The 24,760-nt window shown below is 60.5% G+C and overlaps 1 protein-coding gene across 2 annotated transcripts in view; it reads left to right on the top strand.

The window, feature by feature from the left end:
- Positions 1–23,987, top strand: part of LOC124970200 (nodal modulator 3) — a 46,509-nt gene extending 22,522 nt beyond the window's left edge. Inside the window, exons 14-31 of one of the 2 annotated variants that reach the window (XM_047533371.1) lie at positions 687–818; positions 2,007–2,143; positions 3,410–3,497; positions 6,993–7,056; positions 7,584–7,679; positions 9,937–10,155; positions 10,237–10,319; positions 10,930–11,089; positions 11,217–11,343; positions 11,610–11,723; positions 12,481–12,608; positions 13,349–13,490; positions 15,847–15,930; positions 17,041–17,151; positions 18,513–18,614; positions 20,359–20,478; positions 23,063–23,155; positions 23,453–23,987. In XM_047533371.1, coding sequence (XP_047389327.1) covers positions 687–818; positions 2,007–2,143; positions 3,410–3,497; positions 6,993–7,056; positions 7,584–7,679; positions 9,937–10,155; positions 10,237–10,319; positions 10,930–11,089; positions 11,217–11,343; positions 11,610–11,723; positions 12,481–12,608; positions 13,349–13,490; positions 15,847–15,930; positions 17,041–17,151; positions 18,513–18,614; positions 20,359–20,478; positions 23,063–23,155; positions 23,453–23,563 — 2,111 coding nt within the window. In that variant the 3' untranslated portion in view covers positions 23,564–23,987. Of the gene's footprint in view, positions 1–686; positions 819–2,006; positions 2,144–3,409; positions 3,498–6,992; positions 7,057–7,583; positions 7,680–9,936; positions 10,156–10,236; positions 10,320–10,929; positions 11,090–11,216; positions 11,344–11,609; positions 11,724–12,480; positions 12,609–13,348; positions 13,491–15,846; positions 15,931–17,040; positions 17,152–18,512; positions 18,615–20,358; positions 20,479–23,062; positions 23,156–23,431 lie in introns of both variants that reach the window. The other variant, XM_047533370.1, reaches the window with a different exon arrangement.
- The last annotated feature ends 773 nt before the right edge of the window (positions 23,988–24,760 follow it).

The raw sequence follows: 24,760 nt of genomic DNA, 5'->3' as shown, positions 1-24,760 counted from the left end.
CTGCCTCGGTTCTGTCTGTAAAGTGGTAATAGTGGTACTACTCCCTCGAGGCTTCGAGGGGCCGCATGCGATCCTGGCAGTGGCAGTGTGGCGTCACCAGAGGAGCTGAGCCTCTGGAACCAGACTCCAGGGCTGCACCCCTGCTGGCTGACTTTGGGCACATTGCTTAGCCTTCCTGAGCTTTTGAGTCCCTCACCTGGATGTGGAGCTAGCAGTGTGTACCTCCCAGAGTCCCGAGGCTCCAATGCTTTAGCGTGTGCCAGCCTCGGAATAGTGCCAGAACCCGGGGGGCCATGTTCGTCTTCCTGTTGGTAACGTGGTAAAGGCCCAGCTCCTGCCTGGTGCAGGACGCACGTTCTGTGACCATTCATCACCACTTCTCTGGCTCCTGTTGGTGCTGCATAAATGTCACCTGCATTTCATCTTGTCTGAGTAGATACTGTATAATGTCACTTTCTCTCCCTTCTCTCCTGGCTCAGACTGGAGTGCACACAAGTCCGTGGGCCTTCTCTCTCCCTCATGCCCTTGTTGTGTGCTGCTGACCTCTGGCCCCGGAAGACTGCTTGGAATCAGGTCAATGCACAGGCTCTGAGCCCTGCGGCCGCTCTGGAGAGGCCTGCCAGGCGGAAGGGCGTGCTTCCCGCTGTGACAGCAGTCACGTGAGGCTTCCTGTCTTTCCTCGGCAGATACCTGCGGCGACCTGCTGGTGACCCTGCAGTCCCTGAGCCGCCAGGGCGAGAAGCGGAGCCTCCAGCTCTCCGGCAAGGTCAACTCCATGACTTTCACGTTTGACAACGTGCTCCCTGGAAAATACAAAAGTAACTCTTCCTGCTTCGTGAACTTTCCAAGTCACAGTACTCATGCGTCTCAGCTGTGCCCTCTTGTTGAGCGCTTCCTTGCCTGTGACCTTGACCACAGGGTGTGCATTGGGCCTCGATGCTGGAGGCACCTCATCAGGACAGTTGCCCGCTGCGTTTTGGGGAGGGTGTCTGATGCATGCCATTCAAGCTGTGGATGCCAGAAGTGAGAGTGGACATGATTCCACTGCTGTCCACCTTGGCTGTGGTATTATCTTGGCAAATTACTCCCCCCTCCCGAGACTCAGGTATTTTAAGTGCCACCGAGACTCAGTTTTCCCATTTGTAAAATGGGCACACTGCAGCCTTCCTGTGGAACACGAGGCTGAATGAAGTGAGCTTACGCAGGTGCTGGTCCTCACGAGGTGCTGCCAGCGGTGCTTCCTCTCCTGCCCTTCTCAGGAAGCCACCTCTTGCCTGTACTTGCTTTTTCAAAGATCAGCTTGTAGCTGCGGCTGCGAGGAGCTTTTAAAGTAGATCTCTCTCTGGGAACTACGTTTTCTGTCACTGGGGTCTGAGTCGACGGTCCGAGTCTGCCTACTGGCATTCGTGAAAAGTCTCCCCGGAAGGCAGCCACGCGCCTGTTCCCACGTTGGCTGGGCTGCTCAGGAGCTGCGGGGTGCTTGGGTAGTGCAGCCCTGCCCAGCTGAACAGGAGGCGGGCCCCGGGTTGTACCCCTGGAGACTGAGGCAGGGGTCCCTGGAGCCTGGGCAATATAGTGAGACCTCCTCTCAAAAAGCTGAAAAGCTTTACTGAACGAGTCCGCTCTCTGGCCCACTTGGAGTTCTTCATTGGTGATGTTACTGGCCATGGTTTCAACTTTTCTTTTTCCTTTGGTACTGGGCCAAAGGAAACCCGGGCGCTTAACCACTGAGCCACATCTCCAGCCCTTTTTAAAATTTATATTTAGAGACAGAGTCTTGCTAAGTTGCTTAGGGCCTTGTTAAGTTGCCGAGGTCGGCCTTGAACTTAGGGTCCTCCTGCCTCAGCCTCCCGAGCCGCAGGGATCACGGAGTTGCACCCCCGCGCCGGCTTGCATTCGGCTTTCCTTAGCAGTAGCCTGCTCCAGCGTTGCCCTCCCGCGAGAGCTCCGGGCCGGCTGGAGGCGTGCCCCGGCCCACGCTCTCCCCGTGGCGCTTGCCTCTGCAGTCAGCATCGTGCACGAGGACTGGTGCTGGAGGAACAAGAGCCTGGAGGTGGAGGTCCTGGAGGACGGCGTGTCGGCGGTGGAGTTCAGGCAGACGGGCTACATGCTGAGGTGCTCCCTGTCCCACGCCATCACTCTGGTACGCGGGGCGCGGGTCCCGGGTGCGAGGGGTGCTGGGCTCTGGAGCAGAGGACCACAGTCCTGTCCGCTTGCCGCTCTGTGCCTTGGTTTGCCCACCGGGCAGGAGAAGCGCAGTCGGCAGCCCTGAAGTCCCCTGGTGGGAGGAGGCCTCAGGGGACCGCCTTGTCCTGCCCAGCCTCAGTGACGGGCGCGCGGGAGCCCGTGGCTGGGGCGGCTGCTCGGGTCCTCGTGGGGACCTCGTGGTCTTTGGGTTTCTGGGGCGCACTGCTAATGGGTAGTGAGCCAGCTGCTCCGGGGCGGCGACCCCGGGCAGAGGCAGAGCTGTTCCTCCCGAAGGCCTGCGCTGGCCTCGGGCAGCCTGCCAGGTGGCTTCCAGGAAAGGGGGCGTCTGCGTGGTTCACGCCGAGTTTTACCTAACTTGTTGGTATCAATCGGTGACAAATGTCATTGTCAAGCCTCAGTCGAGAGATGGAGGCAAACGGCCTTTAAATGGCTTCCGTGACAGGCCCTGCAGAGTCGCTGGTGTTCCCAGCGCAGCTCTGACTGCCGCAGACCCCAGCAGACGTTACTGCAGAGAGGGTGGATCAGTGCCCACCTGCCTTGCCTTTCCCCTGATGTGGCCTCACGATGGCCAACGGGGCCTCGCTTGGCCCTGCGCCCCGCTCCGCGCGTTCTCGGGCCCCTCCCTCGGGGCCCTACCGCGCTGGGCTCCGCAGTCCCGCCCCAGCCTCGTCCCTCCCGGGCCCCTGTGCCTGCTGTCCCTTTCTGGAGGGCCGCGTCTTCCCCAAGTGCCTGCAGTCTGCTGCTTTCTCATCACGAAGGCTGCAGCCCCAGTGTCACCCGCCCAGTGGCCTGGGAATGGCAAGCAGGGAGCCTCACGGGCTTGTCCTTCACCCTGCTCCCTGTTCCTTTTCCTCTTGGCTCTCTTGCTTCCTACCAGAAGTCACTAATTTACCTGGTGACATCCTGGTGTTCTGGTTTCCCAAGTTAGAAGGTGAGCCCCCTGAGAACGGGAGCCCGGCCACCGCCTCCCGGGGCCCAGCCTGCTGTCTGTCACGTAGCAGGTGTCAGTAAACAACAGCTGACTGAGTGGAGAGAGCACGTTTTGTTGGGAGATTTTGAAGGTTTTTAATTTTCCTGTGGCACCCAACCGCTCTCATGGTGAACGGGCCGGACACATGACTGGCTCGGAAACAGAAATAGTATTAATGATCGTGTGTCTCCATCTCCCTGGTGAGTCACCGTGCCGGCTCTGGTCCCTCAGGAGTTCTATCAGGATGGAAATGGACCTGAGAACGTGGGCATTTACAACCTCTCCAAAGGAGTCAACCGCTTCTGCCTGTCCAAGCCCGGTAAGCCTGCAGGATTGACGTGCTGCCGGTCAGGAAAGTGAGGAGGCCCTGAGGCCGGCTTCAGAGGCGGCGTCCCTTAGGTTGGGTCCCTGTGCAGCCGGCCGTCACTTCCAGTCGCGGTCAGTGCTGTCTTTCTGTCTCTTCCCTGCGGAGGCGCCGTGCTGGAGGATGCTGCTGGGTTCTCAGGTTTGACTTGGGTAGAGGCCGCCTTTAGAAACAAACGGGAGAGCACGCCGCCCTCAGGCTGCCCTCGGTCCTTTGAGTGCGGCATTTATGGCCAGCAGGGGGAGGAGCTGAAGGGGATTGTGCTGAAGTGGGTGAGGGTCTTGCCAGGTTGCCCACGCTGGCCTTGAGCTTGGGATCCTCCTGCCCTAGCCTCCTGACCCACACCTGGCTCCGTTTGAATTTTCTGATGGGATTAAACCTGCACAGCCTGTCTAGTCACGAGGGCCGAGGTTTCCAGGACCAGTTCTTGAGCTATTTCGTTCCAGTTCTGGGAAGCCACCAAGTGGTAAACTGAGTGAAGTGAGAATTCTAGAGGATGTGGCAGCCTCCTCGTCTCCTCAGCGGGAGGGGCAGTGGAAGCTCTGTTGCTGCATCAGGTTTCAGTGTCTCAGACCTCGCCCCGCCACGGAAGGCCCTGGTCACCTTCCCAAAGGAGCTGGAGAGGTCTTGGTGGCTCTGAGAGACTGCTTCGTGAGTCCGTTCTCAGGTCTCACGTGAAGCCTGATCAGCAGGTTGCTCCAGGGGAAGGACTGGCTGGCTTGGTAGAAGAGCTGGAGGCCCTTCAGCAGCTGCTGGGGTCCACCTCCTCAGGTTGATGGAGACGGGGTAGTCACCTCTGGAGAGGTGACTACCACCAGAGCAGGGTGGACAAGAGACTTGTTACAGCTCATATAGCCACTCAGAATCCTGGCCGTGTCCCCAAACTGCTAATTCACAACCATGCTTGGTTTCCCTGTACATATGCACAGCCAGCAGATACTTACACACGTGAGCTTGCGAGGGACGAGGACTAAACAGTATGCCGTTGGCAGTGACCTTTCCTCATAGCGTCCCTTTTAGGGTTGAGTCATCTTCCACCTTGCTTAAAATCTTCAGTGGCTTCCTGCTCTTAACTTTCCTGAGATACCGTTTGCCTGCCACACAGTTCGCTCGTTTAGGGGCGCGGGTGTGGCTCAGTGGCTGAATGCTGAGTTTAATCCCCAGCACTGCGGGGGAGACAAAGAAAGAAAAAGAAATTTTCCCATTTCACATGTAGGATCTGCCAGGTGCGGTGGGGCATGCCTGTAATCCCAGCTACTGGGGAGGCTGAGGCCAGAGGACCTCAAATTTGAGGCCAGCCAGGACAACTTGGTGAGACTGCCTAAAAATAAAAAGGGCTGAGCTGTAGCTCAGGACCAAGTTCCCCTGGTTCAACCCCAACACCTTAAAAAACAAAGAGACACCCAGTGCAGTGATCTTTAGTGCACTTGCCAAGGTGGACAGTCGGCACTGCAGCCCAGTTTGGGGCGTTTTTATGACCCCTGGGAAGGTGCGTGGTTCTCCCCATCCCCAGCCCGGGCAGCCCCTCCTTTCCCCTCCTGGTGCATCTGTCTTTTCTGGGCCTTTGACATCAACGGTGTCGTTCGGAGCAGGTGCTTTGGTTCCTTTGGTTTAACAGCGGTCTTGAGATCCGTCTGTTGTAGCGTGGCTCAGTGGCTTGCTGCTCTTGCTGATGGCATCCCGTGTGTGGGCGCTTACCGCCTTCTGTGCGCTACGTGGTGGTTTCCATTTCTTGGCGATTCTGAGCAGTGTTGGCACGAACGTCCTTGTGCAGGGTTTTGTGCCGTGTCCATATCTTGATTTTCTTGTTGGGATGCCTTGGAGTGGAGTTGCTGGATCGTATCCTGCGTTTCTAGCTTTGGAGGAAGCCACGTGGTCTCGGTGGCTGCCACCCCACGTGCACACGCCTTCCTGTTTTTCCAAGCTCCTGCCAATGTACCTTACCGTCCTTTTGGTTCACAGGTGTCCTGGTGGACGTGAGGCCCTTCTTACTGTGGTTTTCAGAGCATTTTCCTAGTGAATAGTTGAGGGGCTCCTCTTGGTTCTCAAGATGGAGCACAGTCCTTAACTCGACCTTGAGCTGCTGGGTCACCTCCCCTGAATACCACTTTCCACTCCAGCCGCTGTATCTTTGTGTGTCATTTAGACTGCCTTTGGCTGCAGGTGACAGAATCCGAACCACAGTCATCAGTGGGGTTCACTTGGCTCAGTGAGAAGAGCTGGCACGCCGTCACTGGCACGGGTGGCTTCTGGTGGGTGTTGGTGCTGGCGTCTTGAGTTCTGTGGCCCCTGGACCTTCTGCCTTAGGCTTCCCTGTGTCGGAGGCAGGAAGGCGGCTGCGTATGGGCCAGGCCTTCCCACGGAAGGCCCTCCTGCAGGAAGCCTCCTTACGCCCCGCGCTGGAACCGTGGCGCAGTCACTGTGGGCTGTAAGGGAGGCCGGGCAGATGAATTTACCCTAAGGCTGGGCACGTTGCCGCCCTGTGACCAGGGTCTGTTACTGAGGGGGTCCTCGATGACAGGACAGGTGGCTTCCTGACTCTCAGCGGCCACACACAGCACGCTGGCCCGAGCTCCCCGCCCACCTGCCCCGCTGCCTCCCTGGGCTCGTGCGGGCCTCCCTCGCTCCGTCCCGACGCAGCACCACTTCCGTTCCTTTGCGCGTGGACCCCGGTTGGCCCTCGAGTGGCAATGCGGTGCCTGTCTGCAGGCGGGCTGCCCACCAGGGTGGACCGGGCCTCTGTGTCTGCACGGCCCCCGCAGGAGCCTGGGCTGGGGTGCTGTCGCTGCTCGCTGGATGGAGAACAGCTCGGGGGACAGGGCCGGGCACCTCTCCCTCCTGCCACTGCCCTGGGCTCCGTGCGATGGCGACAGAGCGGGCTTGAGCCCCTCAGCTTTGTGTGTTGGAGATGTTGGCTGATGACCATCTGGAGGAGCAGGTGCTCTGCTTCCTCCTGACGTGGCTGTTCCCCTGGCAGAGGGTGAAAGTGCCCAGTCCGAGGGTTCCTCCTCGCGGGCTCAGGGCGGGAGGCGTTTCCTGATGGCGTGTGGTTTTCTGGGCCTTCCCCTCGCCCTGCTCCCTTTCAGGAGTATTTGCAGGGCTTCCGTGTGGTTATCTTCTGGATCTTCAGTAGAATCTTAAGTAGAAGTGTCCGTGGGCTCCTTTGCAGCAGACGTGTGTGTGTGTGTCCTTCCCGGGCGCGTGTGTGTTAGCGTGATCTGCACAGGTCACTACTGAGTCCTCATTCATGGGAACTGGGAAACCGGTGCTGGCGAGTGGGACATGCGGTGGGCTGGGCGCTTGGTGCAATGCTGTGTTTGGCCGCAGGAGGTGCTGTCTCCCTGCTGCTCCCACCGTGGCACATCTGTGCCCTCGGGTTCTGAACGAGCGCCCGGCCTGCTTAGCCTCGTAGACACCATCTCTGAAAACGACTTCTGATTCCCGTCACAGGTGTGTACAAGGTGACGCCTCGCTCCTGCCACCGGTTCGAGCAAGCCTTCTACACCTACGACACGTAAGCTCGGCTGGGGCCTGGTGGCGTGGCGTGCCTTCTATGGAGGAGAGCAGGTGATCGGCTCTCTTCCTTTGGTTCTGAGAACAAAAGGCAGTCTTCCATTTTCTTTCTGGAAGAGGCCGAGTGAGGCATTGAAGTGAATCACTAGATGAGACACGGTGGTACTGAGCACGTGGAAGTAGCCTCTGCTTCCCGAGAACTCTAGCTCACCGTGGGAGGCCATGCTTGCGAGGTGTCTGCGCGCAGCCTTGTCAGCTCCCAGCCCTCGCCGCTGGGAATTCTCCAGCCCACGTCTGCCGGGTTTCACAACTGCGGGACCCACCGGGAATCAGAAGTGTAGGCTTTGCAGTGCAGGATGAGTTACTCCTCATAGGCCTGGGTGGCTTCCCAGAGCTGTCAGGTCCGTGAAGAGCCCTTGACGCAGTGCGTTTCCGGTGGGGAGGCTGCTGTGGCGAGCGCTGCTGGTGTTCCTCTGAGAAGGACCAGGTAGCGCTGCTAGCGGATTCTTCCGCTTCTCTGATTTATAGGTCTTCACCCAGTATCTTGACGTTGACAGCCATTCGCCACCATGTCCTTGGAACTATCACCACTGACAAAATGATGGATGTCACTGTGACTATCAAGTAAGACGCACATTCCTCGCTGGGTGGAGTGGACGGTGCCGGGGCGCCTGGGGTTCTCTAATAGGTACAGAGAGCTACTCTTGGCTTCTCCTCTCTGGGCGGACATACAAAGGGCCGTGCCCCTCTCGCATGACAACCACACATTCCCAGCAGCGGATCCCTTCCTTTATGAATCAGGAATTAGCTGTGGGTGAGGAAGAGCCTCTGACAGCCCGATTCCCTATCTTAAATTCTCTTTGAACTCTTTATGCTTCTTTGCTAAGGGAAAACAGTCTCCAGGTCTCATTCTTTGTGTCTCAAGTGTTTTAGCAAATTCAGACATTGCCAGATTTTCTTTAGACCTTTTCTTGGAAGCTTTGGAATTAGAGATGGCACCTGGTACGAAGAGGGTCACAAGGGAGAAGGTGCCGGAAAGGTAGCCTCACCGAGGTCGCGTCCGTGTGAGGGCCACCTGAGTGGAATTCGTGCAGTGTGATGAGGTTTCCTGAGACCCTACTTCTCTCAGGAAGTGGGAGTCTGGGCAGTATGGCTGTCTGTCAGATAGAACAGGCGCCGAGGGACTCGCCGGCTTTGCTCTAGTGCAGGCTGTCTTTTTGGCCGCCACCTGTCGTCCCTCCATGGCTGCTAACAGTCGGGAGTCTTCATGGCCACAGCCCCTCCCCCCGGGAGGCTGCTGGGAACTACAGACTCCAGCTGCCCTCAGTGCTTTGGGGTTGACCCTGGGGCTGGGGTGTCCAGGAGGGTGGCTGGTAGGGGCCATTGGTCTTGTCCCATGGACACCACTGCCACGTTACAGTGGAAGGTGGCCTTTTGTTTGAAAGAGGAGCCCTGTTGCTGAGCAAATGGACAGAAGTGGCCTAAGGGCGGGGCCAGCTGAGCAGGGTCCACGTGAGGGCCCCACACAGCCAAGTGGGGAGCAGGGGACAGGTCACAGGTGAGGCTGTGTCAGGACGAGGTTCGGGGAGGGACAAGAGCTGGGGGAAACCGTGGTTTCTGCTGAGGGGACTGAAGGGCCAGCCAGGCTGTGGGGGGGGCTGGGGTGTCACGCCTGGCACTGGCCTCCTGTGGTTTTCCTGCTTGGGAGGTGTAAACAGGTACCAGACCCTGCTCTCCCCAGCCGGCACTCGGTACCTCCCCTGGGCTTCCCCACCCTGCCTCTGGGTCCTTCAGGAGGGTCTTGGTGTTGTGGGCTTGTCCTCCGCTGGACCCGCCTGCCGGCCCCTTCTGGGGATCCCAGGCTCACAGGGTCCAGCCGGACCACAAGTGGCTGCCCTGCAGGCCTGCTTGCAGTCTCCCCCACGCGGGCGGCTGTTGTCCCGCGGGCTGTTCCTTCACCCTTTCCCTCGGACCCCATCCGGCCATATTCTGCAAACCCGGGCTTTTCATAAAATCAAAATATAGCTGCCATCTAGTCCCTTTCTGAAGTTTTATGGTCGCACTGTGGTCAGATCACTGGTCACTTGCCTGCTCACCATGGCAGCTCTCTGTCTATCTCCCGTTCAGCTGCTGCCTGGTGACAGCCTGTTGTCCCTGCAGTAGCCCAAGTGGCTCTCTTGGTGCAGGTCACACCCTCCCTCTTCTTAGATCCCCCACAGCTTCCGTCCCTCCCAGAGTAGAGCCCACGGCTGGCACCACCCCATGGGGCAGTCGGACGCCTGTGGCCTCCGACCCTCTGCCTGGTCTGGGCTTCTTATGGGTCCCTCTGCCCCGGTTTCACTGGGCTCCTTGCTGTCCCTGGAGCGTCCGAGTGAACTTGCCCTCGGGAACCTTGCTGCTGTGCCCTTGCCTGAGAGCCGGGGCTCGCGCTCTCCTGCCCCTGGTCAGAAGACCTGGCCTGCGCCTGCAGACCCTCCCAGGGCCCTGCCCGCCCTCTGCCGCCTTGCGCTCCCCCTGCGCACACCGCTGCTGTTCTGTGCTTGTCTCCCCTCCCCCTCACGCGGATGCCCTGGGTGGGGGACCTGCCTGTCTCCTGAGGGCCGGGACCCCTGCCCTGGAGTAGCCTGGCTCTCCAGCACGTGGTTCACCGACACAGAGGAGTGTGGAGACCCACGGCCCTTTGTCTGGCCATCGAGGTCAAGGGTGCTTGATTGCAGCCCTGCTGCGCTGGCACCTCTCCACCACACCGCCAGGTTCACCTGACTTCTTTGGATCATTGTGTTTGTGCGCCACCTTTGCCCTGTGGTGTGGTCCTGCGTTTTACTCAACGGCCCCACTGGCAGAAGGGCAGGTCCCCACAGCCCCCCCGCCCCTCCTCCAGGTCCTCCATCGACAGCGAGCCAGCCTTGGTCCTAGGCCCTCTGAAGTCTGCGCAGGAGCTGCGGAGGGAGCAGCAGCTGGCGGAGATCGAGACCCGCCGGCAGGAGAGGGAGAAGAACGGCCAGGACGAGGGCGGGGAGGGGAGGGCCCGGCCCCCGGGGCAGGAGCTGGTGGACGAGCTGCAGGGCCCCTTCTCCTACGACTTCTCCTACTGGGCCAGGTGAGGGCTGTTGCATCCTCTGCGTCCTCTGCGTCACCTCTGTCCCGAGGCATGGCCGAACTCAGGTGCTCCCCCTCCTAGGTCTGGAGAGAGGATCACCGTCACGCCCTCGTCCAAAGAGCTGCTCTTCTACCCGCCTTCCATGGAAGCGCTCGTCAGCGGAGGTGCGTCTCCCGGCGTGGAAGTGGGTCTTGTGTGTGCTGCTGCTGCTGCGGTGACCTGAGCCCCAGCCCCTGGGCGGGGGGCGGGGGGATTCCTGCAGAACTCGGTCTCCGAACCTGCGGCTGCCATGGCGATGGGGTGGCAAGTGAGGAGCTAAACCACCCGCTGCTACAGTGCAGGCTGCGCCCTGCGTCCCGCCTGCTCCTGGGCTGTCCTCTGACAGTGGTGGGAGGTCTTCGGGGGCAAGTGACTGCGGTAGCTGCGACGCCCACGCGTTCTCCTGGCCTTCTGGCCTGTTACGTGGTGGCCGTTTGCTGGTGCTCAGGGCGAGTGGGCTGGAGCGCGGGGTCCGGGGAGCCGCCCGGCCTCGTCTGCGGCCGTGGAGGCTTCCCCCTTGTCTGTGGCCTGTGGGAAGCGGGGCAGGTAGCAGTGACGTGCCGCCCTGAGGTCCGCCCACAGGCCCGGGCAGCTGGGCACGGACGCCATTCAGAGTGAGCACCTCGTGTCTGATGCCCCAGTTCCAGGCCCTTCTTTCATGGGAACCCCTGACTGAGCGGCTCCCCTCCCGCTGCAAGTCCGTCCTGTCCGTGGACTTGTTTCTTCCCCGTCTAGAAAGCTGCCCAGGGAGGCTGATCGAGATCCACGGGAAGGCGGGCTTGTTCCTAGAAGGCCAGATCCACCCGGAGCTGGAGGGGGTCGAGATCGTCATCAGTGAGAAGGGGGCCAGCTCGCCCCTGATCACCGTCTTCACCGACGACAAAGGAGCCTACAGGTGGGAGGCGCCCTCGGGAGCCCCGGAGCCCCGGAGCCCCAAAAAGCTGGCCACTTCCCGGGCAGGCGGTGCTGCTCCAGGGGTGGGAGCCGGGACCGGCCCCATGGTCTCGCCTTCCTCCCTGCAGCGTTGGCCCCCTGCACAGTGACCTGGAGTACACGGTGACCTCACAGAAGGAGGGCTACGTGCTGACTGCGGTGGAGGGGACCATAGGGGACTTCAAGGCCTACGCCCTGGCCGGAGTGAGCTTCGAGGTAACACCGAAGCTGCTTCCAGGGCGTGGCAGACACAGGACAGTGGGTCAGCACTGGGGCTGTGGGCAGGAAGTGGCCAGGCAGAGTGTGGCCAGCAGAGGGGAAGCCAGGCCAGGGTCAGCACACCTGAGGACTTGAGGTGACGTGCCCTTTCCTGTTAGTTACCCTGGAGACGGGGCAGACCCGCCCTGTGGCCGCCACCTCCTCCCGGGAGGTATGTCATCTCGGCTGAACGGGCTCGACCGGGTGCCCCTTCTCTTCCCCAGATCAGAGCTGAAGACGACCAGCCCCTCCCCGGGGTGCTCCTGTCGCTCAGCGGTGGCGTGTTTCGTTCCAACCTCTTGACTCAGGACAATGGCATCCTGACCTTCTCCAACCTGGTAACGTGTCCTCCTGGGGGGTGGCCTGCCTCTCTTCCCCAGGGGCGCCGGGCCCGAACCTGGCCAGGGGTTGCTTGACGGCGTGAGCTGGGGAGCTGCGTGGAGGGGCTTCGGGGTCTTGGGACCGCAGCTCGAGGGGAACTCCCTTCCTGGAACGTGGTGTTGCTGGTCGCTGTTCCCTCCTCCTCCTCCCTGTTTTCTGGTCACCCACTTGTCACCAGGCCGTGTGATTAATTGCCCTGGCCCTGGTGGTTTCTCCCAGGCGCCCTCTGCTTTACCGCAGGATCCTGCTGCTGCCATCTGGTCTTGCTGGGTGGTTAGCCTGCATTTCTGTACCAAGCCCGTTCCGCTGGGGGAGGACACCAGGTTTCAGTTGAGACGGACCCAGGGTCCTGGCTGGTGGGGATTCAGGAGGTGCCTGTTAGTGGCATCTTCCATCAGCCACGGGAATGAAGTGACTTGGGAGCCAGGCAGGCAGCGGGACACCTGGCAGGTCCCGGCCTCAGGTCCTCCCTCTGCTGCTGACTTGCTGAGTCCTGTGAAGCCAGTTGCTTGTCTCTCTGGATCTTCCCCTCACAGTGTTGAAGGCCCCTGGGGATAGCCGCTGTGGTTGCCGGTGGCCACCGCGACTGTCCGTGAGGGCAGCGGTCTCCATCTCTGCCTCCTGCCTGGGAGCCCCGGGCCCTCGGCATCCTTCGGGTCCCCAGGCCTTGTGCCCTTCCCCGTGGCAGCGGGCTGTCTGTGCTTGTCCCTGCAGAGCCCTGGCCAGTACTACTTCAAGCCCATGATGAAGGAGTTCCGCTTTGAGCCGTCCTCGCAGATGATCGAGGTGCAGGAGGGGCAGAACCTGAAGATCACCATCACCGGGTACCGCACCGCCTACAGGTAGGGCCTCCCTCCTGCCTCTGCCGGCGCCGCGACACCCGCTCCTGCTGCTGTGATCGGGAGGTGGGATGAAGGTCGGTTAGGGCTGCCCCTTCGGACGGCTCAGTGTGGTGGTCTGTGACCACTGCCCATCCTGAGGCCTGAGAAAGCATATTGGTCGCTGGAAAGTTTAATTTTTAAAGTTTTAAACTCGATTAAATTTTAAAAAAGGGAAATGCATTTCCGTGAGCATCGCTTCAGGTGTTGAAGGGTCAACAGCGTGGAGTTTCCCTCTTACTGACCTTGGCTCCTGGCCACCCGAGATCCCCTCCGGGGGCAGCCGTCATGTCCGGTTTTTCTGAAAACTTGCAGAGGTAGTTTACGTGAAGGCTCCAGGTAGACAGACGCTCACTAGGTGCAGCGGGATGGCAGGCGCGTGCTCGCCGTGCACACTGTTCACACCTGAGCGTGGAGGAGGTGATCAGGAGCGGGTTGAGGGACACATGGGGGTCGTTCTCCAGTTATTTTCCCACTGAGTGCTCTAATGTTTAAATGAAGATCAGCAGGAATGCCACAAAGCCTAGCTTTTTCGAGTTGATTTTCCAGAGCATCCCTCGGGTGGACGAGAAGGGATATGGGTGCAGCCCGTCCTGGGGGCAGGAGGCAGACGGGTCACGGGCGGTTCCCCTCCGAGCAGTCCCGTGCCGCCTGTGGTCCTTCGTGTGTTCAGAACGTGTTCTGCTTTTTCTGCCGTCACACAGTTGCTATGGCACAGTGACATCTCTGAATGGAGAGCCAGAACAGGGCGTGGCGGTGGAAGCCGTGGGGCAGAAGGACTGCAGCATGTACGGAGAGGACACTGTGACGGACGAAGAGGGGAAGTTCAGGCTGCGGGGCTTGCTGGTGAGCGGGTTTCCCTCGCTGCGTCCCGCTGTCTCCTGGCGCCTCCGGGCCTCTGGAGGACGGGGGAGGCCTGGAGCCCCCCGGTCGGAGCTTGAGTGACAGTGTGCTCTTCACCTGGCCAGCACACCGGCTGGGGCTCGTGGCAGAGAGGCTCTGAGAGCCCGGGTGTGGCGTGGACTCTGGCTGGCATTGAGCAGCTTGGTGTGTGTCAGGCCAAAGGTTCACGGGCCAGAAGAAAAGTGTGAGTGGCCGAGGGTGACCGGGTGCCCGGCAGGGAGCGGTGAGGATGGGGAGGGGCTGGCCCAGGTGAAGCGGGCAACCCAGCGCTCAGCTCCAGCTCCCGCAGCACTGGGGAGACAGGCTGTTGCCAGATGGCTGCAGTCTTAAGAAGAGAAGTCAGAAATCCAGTTTCCCTGTAAAACTGGTTTTTTAGATATTCATGATAAAGGAAGGAAAACCCCGCCATTTCCCTCGTGGGCCAGACGAGCGGCTCGCTGGTCCCGGCTGCGGGGTTGCCGTGCTGGCTGAGGAGGTCTCTCTGCCGGTTCCTCGGTCTGCACTTGCTCACCTGTTCGTTGCTCACTCAGCAGACACTGAGGTTATGTGGAAGACCCCCAGGGGCTTGCTGTTTGGTCACACGTGAGGTGAGGGTGTGAACGGCGCCTCCCTCCTGGCTGAGGGTCAGCACGCTGGAGCGAAGTGTCTGCCCTTGAACCCGTGAATGGCCTCCTGCAGGCCGTGCCCACCAGGGCTCTCCTCAGGACGGGAGCAGGGCCTGCAGCCTGTGGTCCCCTGGCTGGGCCCCGCCCTGGCCAAGCCCTGCCTTCCTGGTCACCTCACCCTGGTTGCAGGAGAGCTGCGGGGCTGTGGGCCCTCCTGGTTCCTCCCACGTGCAGCTTGCCCAGCCGTGTCCTCTTCCTGGGTCTCAGACGTAGCACACCTGATTGGAACTGCACGTGGTTTCTTCCCACTGCAGTCGATTTCCATTATATCTGCCGCCCCGGCTACTCCCTTGCTCGTCCATCATCAGGGCTCTTCAGTGTTCTTAGGGGTGCCCCTGGTGGCAGCGTCCACCTTCCCAGAGCCAGGCCACTGTCCTCAAGGACTGCCCTTTGGCCTGTGTCATGTCAGTTTTGGAGCTGAACTTCCCTTTGGTGGCCAGCTGGGGCCACCTAGCAACTTCGACTCTGGGTAGGAGGAGCACCTGGCCCTTGGTTGATGGGTTGATGTGACCTCGTTGCTCAGTGCCCATCAGGACCTCCTGGGGGAGAAACTGCACATTAGATGGTGTCGCCAGAGGCTGGGCAAAGCCCCGAGACTGCAATGGGCTGGTCAGGATCAGCACGGCTGCCCTGTTGGGAGTGTGGCAGGCCCAGGCGCCATAGGGGGAGAGCTGGGGCCGCCCGACCCAGCCTCAGCGCCAGTGTCTCTTTTTCTCCAAGAACGGCTCCTTGGTCTCTTCCCCTCTGAGGTGCACGTGGGATGGCTGTGTGGAGCCACCCCGGAGCTGCCATCCCCACTGGGCACGGCTCTGTTGGCCGTCATAGGTGATTGTTCTTAGTGGGTGTGTCTTAAATGAGTTATTGTCTCTGTGAGTCCATGTGCCCACTCTAGCATTCAGGCATCGTGAAGAAAAGAGCAAGACCCCAGAAGGGAGGCCGCCCAGAGCCCCCAGGGGAAGCGGCCCTGGCTGGCCCACCAAGAGCCCCGTCCTGCACCACCAGCCACGGGTAGAGGGTCGAGTGCCTGATGTTAGGCAGCTGGAGCCCTGTTGTCCCTTCTCCGTGCTGGTTTAAAGCTGACAGCCCCTTCTTAGGTGCATCTAGGTGCCCGTGACCTTGACCCTGGGTTTCAGATGAGTGCTGGGTCTGCCACACTGTGGTGGTCAGAAATCGGTGTTTTTAGTTTTTGGAATAACACCTTTTTTGGTAAACGTGGCCTATAAATCTGAGCAGCAGAATAGAAAGCATAAGCAAGAAAACTTAGAAGAGGAAAAAGCCTCAAGTCCTACCTCCTAGGGATCATATCTGCCCTGAGCCTTTGGGGGTCATTGGAAACGTGCCCTGGGGTGTGTGCCCAGGAGGGCTGGGGCCGTGTGGCCAGCATGGTTCCAGAAGCACAGGAGCCTGGGTGCTTGAGGGGTGAAACGAGGAGCCAGCTCCTCCTCCTCGGGTGGAAGGAGGTGGACCGAGCCGGGGCAGAGGGCATCAGGACGGGCGACCAGCGGGCTTTGTAAAGGAAGTCCTGCGAAGGTGGACAGGCCAGAGGTGGGGAGGCGAGGGTCGGAGTGTGCGGGTGGATGTGGAGCCGGGCGGGGTGGCCGTTCTTCCAGCGGGTGACTGAGATGTCCTTGCAGCCGGGGTGTGTGTTCCACGTGCAGCTCAAGGCCGAAGGCAATGACCACATCGAGCGGGCGCTGCCCCACCATCGGGTCATCCAGGTGAGGACGCACACTGCCCGCGACCTGGCTGGTCGCCTCCCTGGTCCAAAGTCCCTAGTGCCTTTTGTCTGGTGGGGACGCTAAGGCCCAACCCAGGACCTCTCTGTAGTGTCCTGCTCACGGGCAGCAGGACGTGGGGTCTTGACTGAGCCGTGCTGCTGCCCTGCGTCGAGGGGATGTGAGCCCTTGCCCCTCGCTCCCTGCTGCCCAGCAAGGGCTGATGACGCTCGGCCTGGGGAGGGTCTCAGCAGGGAGAGGTGGAGGCAGCATCTCAATTGGGGAGGGAAGAGAGGACGTGGGCTTGACTGGCCGCAGGGCCACCAGGCTTCTCAGATTCGGGGGCCTCCCCCTGCAGCGTGGTGGGCCAAGTCATTGGTGTTCAAGGTCACGACTTTAAATCTGTCCCCGGAGGGCAGCCCCGGCTCTTCCCTAAGCAGCGCTTTCCTTGAGCACCCTCACTGGGCAGATGGGAGGGCCGGGGTGGGACAAGGGGAACTGCTGCTTGGTGGCTTCATTTAGGTAGCAGTTAGGCATGAAGATTGGGAGGGAGGGTCGGGCCCTTCAGCACTGGGGGTGGAACCCAGGGCCAGCCCTCCACCATGGAGCTGCGTCCTCTTTGAAAGAACTGATTTGAGACAGGGTCTCACTGACCTGCCCGGGCTGGCCTTGACCTGTGCTCCTCCTGCCTCAGCCTCCTGGGCAGCTGGGACTCCAGGTGTGTGCCCTGGCGCCAGGTCGCTTAGGGTGTTTTGAGGCGTGGCTGGCTCATGCCGGGCATTTTCAGCAGTCAGATGGCTCGTCGCACACCAAGGTGCCTGGCAGCGTCTGCCTCTGCTCTGGTGCCTTGCGTGGGCTGCGGCTGAGCGGCGGGAGGGGAGCCGGCCAGGCGCTGCGGCTCCGCCCTGCTCCCCCGGCTTGCTCCCTATTCAGAGAAGGCGGGAACTCTGGCTGCGCGGAAGACGATGGCGGGTAAAGAAAACTTAGGAGAGGAGCACTGTGCCCATCAGACACGGTGCCTGTGGGCCAGGCGGGGTCGTCTGCCCGCGTGACCTTGGGCGTGGGGCGCCCCTGGCGGTGTCGGCAGTGCCTCAGCGCAGCCCTCTCCCCTAGGTCGGCAACAACGACATCGATGACGTGAACATCATAGTTTTCCGGCAGATTAACCAGTTCGACCTAAGTGGAAACGTGATCACCTCCTCTGAGTACCTTCCCACATTGTGGGTACGTCCGGCTTCTCCCGTCTGAGGCAGGGCCCTCTGAGCAGAGGGAGGAGGCAGTCGGGCTGCGGCTCCCGCTGCTGCTGAGGGTCGCGGTCTGGACCCAGGACCCTGCCCTCACAGGCGCGTTGGGAGTGACCCTGCCCCCTGGGAGGGTCGCGATGAGGTCCGTGGCTGCAGAGAACGGTCTGGGGTCCCCAGGGGAGTGGTCTCAGGTGCAGGGCCGTGACCCTAATCTCTGCTCTGGGCAGCGGCTGCAGGCCAGGGGTCGGTTCTTCTGGTCCCTGGTTGAGCAGTCTTGCCACCTCGGCCAGGCCCTTCCTTCCTGTGCGCCTCGGTTCCTCCTCTGCAAAACCAGGAGCCGGGACTCAGCGCAGCTAAGCTGACTGTCTGTGGCTAAGGAAGAGCCCTCAGGGGACCACAGTGAATGCCCGGTGGCTCACTCAGAGGCCCGAGCCACTGCTGCTGGGTGCAGCTGGGGGCGTGGCCAGGGTGCCCGTGGCCACAGGGGGTGTCACGCTCTGAGGAGACCCGGGAGCTGGCCTGTGCGGGAGGGTGGCAGTGTGGGCACTGCTCCTGTGCCCCCACTCCTTGCCATGTTGGAATTGCAGCCCAGCCTGGGCATCACCTCCTGGTTTTCTGGAAGAAGCTGGGGGTTTAGTGATCTGAAATCACCTAAGTTTTAAATTCCTGAAACACAGAAGGCATGTGTGGTCTTAACCGCGGCCCTCTAGCTGTGACTTCTGTCCCAGGAAGCCCTGTGACGTGTGTGCTGGGAGGGGTGCCGGTGAGCTCTCGGCGGCCGTCTCTGGCATCCCTGCCGCAGGCAGCCTTTGACGTCAGCCAGGACTGGGCCTTCCTCCTCCTCGTGTCCCATTGCACAGGCTGGTGGGGACAAAGCCTGGAGAGCCACTCAGTGGAGCTGGGTCATGTGACACGGCAGCGGCCCAAGGTGGGCAGGACCCAGGCTTGCCCACGTTGAGTGGCCTCGGGTGACAGCTCCTTCGCAGGGCAGTGACGTGTCTTGTCTCAGGCTTGCCTGATGTTTGTGAAGTGCCCGTGGGTGCCTGGCTCACTGTAGGTGTTCCACAGATGCGTGGCGGTTCCTTTGATTACCATCATGACCCCCGTGACTGCTATTTTGAGCCATGGCCAGGTGACCTAGTCTAGAGCCTCACTTTTCTGTGGTGGCACGGACCTGGAGCCTCCGACTGGGACAGGCGCTGAGCCCGTCGGGAGGGGAGGGCCGGTTTGTCAGCATCCACGTTTGCGAGGCCCCGCTTCCTGGAGAGGCGCCGTCTGAGGACAAGTGACGTGTTCCTCACGCCTCAGTTTCTCAACTCGGCCTGCTCACCCTGCTCCCAGGTGAAGCTTTACAAGAGCGAGAACCTCGACAACCCGATCCAGACGGTGTCCCTGGGCCAGTCCCTCTTCTTCCACTTCCCGCCCCTGCTCAGAGACGGCGAGGTAAGCTCCCGCCCGCACAGCTCTGTGGTCAGGCTGGGGATCGCTCGCTGTCCCCTGTGCTGCTCTGCAGGAGCACGCTCAGTCGGAGGCCGGGCTCTGCCGGGATTGCTGTTTCTTAATTAACTGTTTTTCTCCTTACAAAAACAATGCATGTTCATAGCAGATTTTAAAAAAGAGGAAAAAAATCTGACAAAGTCCCATCATGCAGAAATGACCACTGCTGACGCGTTGCTTGGTGTCCTTTGGGTCTCTTTTCAGTGTGCTCAGTGCAATAAAAAATATATTTATTGTGATAATTCAAACCTGGGACTGCTGGTACGTTGTTTTGTAATCTGTGCTTTTCAGTGAAGAGTAGAATATAAATTCGTTCCCCATCATTAAGTCTTTTACAACATGGTTATAACTGATTGCCCAGTAGCCCGTCCGTAATACGGGAACAAGCCCTAGTTGGCCTAACCAGGGCCCTGAAGTGGGGCACGCTTTACTCTCTGTGCTCTGGACACATTTTCTCATTCTGCCTTGGCCGCCAGGTTTGTACTGAGAAATCCACTGATAGACGTGCTTCTTTTGCTATTTTCAGAATTCTTTTTGTTTGCAGTGTTAGGAATGGACCCAGGGCGCATGCGTGCTAGGCAAGCGCTCTGCCACTGAGCCACAGCCCAGTCCCCAGAACTCTTTTGTAGTTGACAGTTTATCAAGCATCTCGCACCGTCTCATTTAGACTACCTTAGGTCCCACTTCTGTGGTGTCCTTTGGGTTTTGTGGATCTGGACGACCATCTTGCACCCCAGAACTGAGCAGCTTGTAGCCATCATCTTGGACGTCGCCTACTGATCATGACAGTGTTTATTATCAGCTCTACTTGGATGGAGCTGATGGTTGTCGCTGGTGTACTGGGAGCGAACTTTGCGAAGGCTCTGGTTCTCCCTGCTGGGCTTGGGCCAGTGGTGTCTGTTGTCCTCTGTGGTGGGAGTCCACCTCTCCCGACTCTTTGGGCCTTCCTCTGTTGGAACTAACAGAAGAGTCTATCGTGGAATTTGGGGTTCCCTTGCCACGTCTCCAGGTGGTGGTACCTTTGGATATAGTTGCCTTCCACAGCAGCGTGGAGACACCTGGGCCCTGGGGTCAGGCCTCTCCCAGGTTCGGAGCCCGCGGGCTGCTGACCAGGAGTGGCCCTGCGTGGGCTGCTCTTAGCCTGCTCAGGCTCAGTCTCCTTGTCCAGAGAAAGGGCTGCTGACCCCGGCCTTCCCGTGGTGAGAGCAGAGCGCAGAGGTGGGCCTGACGGGCACAGCGCCCAGCTGCTGGTTGGCTTGGCCCACGGGGCTTGGTGTCTCTGGACAATTCCAGAGCTGTGTTTCTAGAATGCGGGCTTATAAGCCACTCAGCGTCACCCTGGGCAGTGGCCTCCGCTTGGCTGATCCCGTCTCCCTCCATTTGGTCACCTTCCTTCCCTCATCAGAACTGGCTCGTGATGGCTTCTGTGTTTCACAAAGTCAGATCCTCAAAGGACTCTAATTGTGGAAGTTGAAATTACTCATAAAAAGTACCTTATCAGAAGACACGGTTCAGAGACACTGGGGACTGTCACTGTTGGAGCAGTCTGCAGGGTCACAGTGCTGAAGTCAGCAGCCTTGGTGTGGGCGTGCAGACTCGGGGGTCCTTTACGTCACAGCTGTAGGACGGGCGTTAGGCTTGGTTGGCTTTGCAGAACTGTCATTCACCAAAACCACCCTTGTGTGTACAGCACTACGTCGTGCTCCTGGACTCCACGCTGCCCAGGTCCCAGTACGACTACGTCCTGCCGCAAGTCTCCTTCACCGCCGTGGGCTACCACAAGCACATCACCCTGATTTTCAACCCTACGGTGAGGAGGAGGGGACTTGGGGAGCAGTTCATGCGTGGCAGGAGGGGACGGACTTCCCAGCCTAAGCTCCTGGCTGTGGGTTGGGGCAGTTGTTGACCGTCCTGGCCCTGAGCTGCTCTCCCCCTGGGTTCTGGGTTCTGGATTTCCCCAGATGACTTTCTGCTTTTCCCAGCACTGAAACCTGCTGCTGGGAAACGTGATGGCGGAGAGTGTATGTGGCGTTCCGGGCAAGGGCTCAGGAGGACTCGGGGAGAGGCTGGCCCATGCTCCTCCATCAGGAGGCGCCTGGTACCTGGCCCACTCCACCCTCTAGAACCAGCTGTCGCTTGCAGAAAATAGAGGACAGAGGAGCACAGAAGTGCCCCCAGAGATACAGGACAACAGGGTCAATAGGTGTGCTTGACCACTGACTTGCCAGGGGAAGACCAGGCCGGACAGGTGGTCCCAGTGCCTGAGATCAGAAGACGCCACTCGGCTGGTCAGCCACCGCAGCACGGGCCCCACTAGACCCTGCACCCTGCAGACTGAACAGCAAGCAGGTAGAACAGGCACCCGTCTCGCCTTCCTGAGGTTGTTTAGATCAGGATTCTCCAGGCGTGGTGTCAGAATCACCCGGAGATAGAAAGTCACATCAGTGACAGTGAAAACAGATTCCAGGGCCTGACCTCAGGACTGCTGATGCTGAGCTTGGTAGGGGGGAGAGTGGAGCCAGGAGTCCACGGGAAACCATACTCCAGCTTCACAACTGCTGTGTTGGTCGGTGTTTCTTAGGTCTCTTCAGTGGGAAGAGTGGGGATTTTTATTATCTTTTTAAGGGCAGTTATATGTGGAACAATAGATTTAGGTAGTCTCTATTCATTTTTCACAGCCGCATGGTATTCCTTTTCGTGGACATACCATATCCTTAGTCCATTAAACAGGTAAAACAAAATACCTTAGCCTTGGTAATCAGCAACGAACATCGATTCCTCAGGGTTCTAGAGACTGGGAAGTTCAAGATCCAGATGCCGGCAGGTTCAGTGTCTGCTGAGGGCTGTTCTCTGCCTCATAAATGGTGCTTCCCAGCAGGTCCTCAGTTGGCAGAGGGGTGAACAAGCTCCCCCCAGCCTCTTGTAGAAGGGCGCCGGCCCCTCCACGAAGGCTCTGCCCTCGTGACGTAATTATGTCCCCAGAAGGGGTGACGCCCAGTCTGGTCACTGTCACTCTGGGGATTAGGCTTCCCCATGGGATCAGGGACAGGCACATCCAAGCCTTAGCTCCCCGGCTGCTCAGCAGCGAGGGGATCCCTTTGAGAGGCGAGTCCCACGAGCGTGTTGGGGCGCCCGTCCCTGGCATCTGGCCAGAGGGCCGTGCAGTGGGATCTCAGCGGGTCCTGCAGGAGGTGGCTGTGGTGTCTGGGGACAGGGGCGGCCCGCAGTCCTAGGTGAGGCCTGGCCTGGAACCCAGCCGACTACCCCAGGCCTGCTCCCCGCTCTCGGCTCATCCCGAGTCACGCCTGTGCCGTTCACCTCTGTGGACGTCGAGAAGCGAGGGGCTGCAGGCCTGGGGGAGCCCGCCCTTGTCCTCCCGGTGTGAGCGGCCGTCCTTCCCCCCACGGGAAGTGCCCTCCTCTAGCCCCTCGTCCTCGGGGACTCTGCCGTAGAGGTCAGGAGGATCCACAAGGGGGCTCCCGTGGGTCACATCTGTTTGTCACGTGAGCAGGTAAAGTGACGGGATCCACGCTCTGCTGCCCCTGCTTGTCAGGGGCTGGCGTCAGCCTGCCGTGTGGGGGTGCTGTGTGGGCCACTCGCCGTGTGCGGGGTGCCTGGGTGTCGGGTGTGGCTGTGGAGGCCGTCGTGGTCTCCTGGGCCCCGGCGGGCGAGGCCCGCTGCTCGGGCTCTGCTGTCTGCACGTGGCTGAGGTTCCCGGAGTCCACCTGTCTCACTGGGTGTTGTGGAGCCTGACCTGCAGGGCGTCTCCAATCAGCGCGGGCAGCAGCACGGGGCGCGTGGTCCTGGGTGGAGTCGGGCCCGCACCTTGCTCTTCTCCGGGTGGTCACTGGCCACCTGCCAGCAGGTCTTCAGGGACACCAGGGTGTGGCTCCGGTCACTTCTGCCCGTGTGCTGCAGGGAGGCCGTGAAGTGGCCCTGTTCTCATGGCCCGGGTGAGACCTGGGAGGAAGGAGGGAGTGGCTGCTGGGGCAGAGCAGCCACCTCCACTCGCGTCCTCGCTGGGGTCGGTCCCTGGGCCAGCGTGCGCATCCCCTGCCCTGCGTCTGGAGCGGCGTTCTCCACACGCCCTCTGAGACGAACCCCGTGGGCAGCGTGGACTCCCTCCGCGAGAGCCACTTGCTTCTGGGCTGAGGGCCCTGCCCCTGCATCCCCTCCTCTTCTTGGGTCGTGGACACTCAGAGGAAAGGAGTCCGTCCTGGCCCTGGGCGGGAGTTTCAGAGGCGAGGCCTGAGGGTTTGCACGCAGAGGATGAGTCAGACTGGCCCGTGTGGCCTCGGTCTCCCCGGATGGCGAGGTGGAGACCTGGCGTCCTCGGTGGCCCGGATGGTGGGTGAGTGAGGGCGTCAGCGAGCGGCGGTGTCGTGTCCTTGCAGAGGAAGCTGCCTGAGCAGGACATCGCACAGGGGTCCTTCATCGCCCTGCCGCTGACGCTGCTGGTCCTGCTGGCTGGTTACAACCATGACAAGGTAGGCATGGCGGGCGCACGGGGCCCCTGGGGGAGCGACATGGAGGCGTGGCCGCTGGGTGGACCCGAAGGCCTGAGGTCCCACGGTCTCCTTTAGGGCACGAACCCCAGGGACCCTCCTGTCCTTACTCCTGGAGAGGCCAGCCCATCCCGCCACCCTCTGGGGCCAGGGCCTGCCTGCCATGAACTCGCGGTGCTGGCCGTGCCGGGTGGGAGGGCCGGGTGGGAGGCCAGCACCTCCGGGCGGCAGCTCCTGCATCTCCCTGCTCCCTTCCAGCTCATTCCCTTGCTGCTGCAGTTGACCAGCCGGCTGCAGGGAGTCCGAGCACTGGGCCAGGCAGCCTCTGACAACAGTGGCCCCGAGGACGTGAAGAGACAGGCCAAGAAACAGAAGACGCGGCGGACGTGAGGAGCAGAGGCCGCTGCCGTCCCCGGGGAGCATCGACCAGCCTCGCCACGCCGCCCGGCCCCATCATGGTGGTCCCCTCCTCCCTTCGTGTGGCCTCGTGGTGCAATGCAATGAATGGACCCTCCTGTCACTCTGCTGAACACAATTTATTTTCTGAGTTGAAGATAATTTATTATTATTATTTTTGTCAAAGACGTATTTAAGCTGTGCTGGCGTGAGGACGTGACTCTTAGTCTTGAGCGTCATTTGCAGGAAGAGTCCCAGTACACGTGGCGTCTGGTGCAGGATGAAGGTGCCTCTGGTCTGTCCTCTGCCCGAATCCCCTTGCACTGAGAGCCTGCTGGACCACAGCCGCCTGCGCCCGCCACCGGGAGCATCGATTAGGAGGTGAAAGTCAATAAACCGCCCGTTCATCTGTGTTGTAGCCCGTCTCGGGTGTGGTTCTTGGTGACTTTGGCATATGCTGGGGTCACGGACTGGGATGCGTCCTGGGTGAATTGGGAGGGGCCTGAGGCCTGGGGACAGCAGGCGTGGCTGGGGAAGGCCCTCCCATCTGCAGGGAGCTCACTGCCGTCCTGGGTAGCATGCGTTCATTTTCTAGAGAAGCCAGAAAGACAAAACTCTGTGCAAAGCCTTCCAAGCGTCATGTCAGTGACAAACTGTTTTAAAAAGCTGCACGCTTTCGGCCATTCAAGGCGGATGTGTGCGGTGCTGTCAGAGCCGCCGGGTGCAGATGTGCTGTCCCGTGCTCGGCCCTGCCCGGGCACGTGCCACTCGGCTCCTGCAGAGGGAACGCACCTGTCCACCCAGTGCCGACTGCACCACGCAGGCGTGGAGAGGACAGGGCGTGCTGGATCCCTGCCTTCCTGGCGCAGGCTCGGCTTCGGTGAGACGGGCAGCCCAGGACAGGGCGGTGCAGCGAGCGGAGGGGGCTCGGAGCGGAGGGTGCCCACCTGCGGGCCCAGCGCGCTCCTGGGTGGGTGCTGGAGCTGAGTCTGGAGGGCAGGGCGCAGAGGAAAAGCAGGTGGGTCCCTGGCTCTCAGGGCCACCACAGGGCTCTGCTGCTGCCTGGCGCGGGGCGCCTGGGTTTTCTGTGGCTTTGCCCGCTCACCACGGGGAGGTGCGCTGAGCCGCCTGGGACAGTCGCCCGTCGCCGTTCTTGGAGTGGTTTTTAACTCTTACTCCCAGAAACACCCC

Source organism: Sciurus carolinensis, chromosome 18, assembly GCF_902686445.1.
Source record: "Sciurus carolinensis chromosome 18, mSciCar1.2, whole genome shotgun sequence".
Lineage (NCBI taxonomy): Eukaryota > Metazoa > Chordata > Mammalia > Rodentia > Sciuridae > Sciurus > Sciurus carolinensis.
The sequence above is the reverse complement of the archived record's forward strand: the minus strand, read 5'-3'. Positions and strand labels throughout refer to the sequence as shown.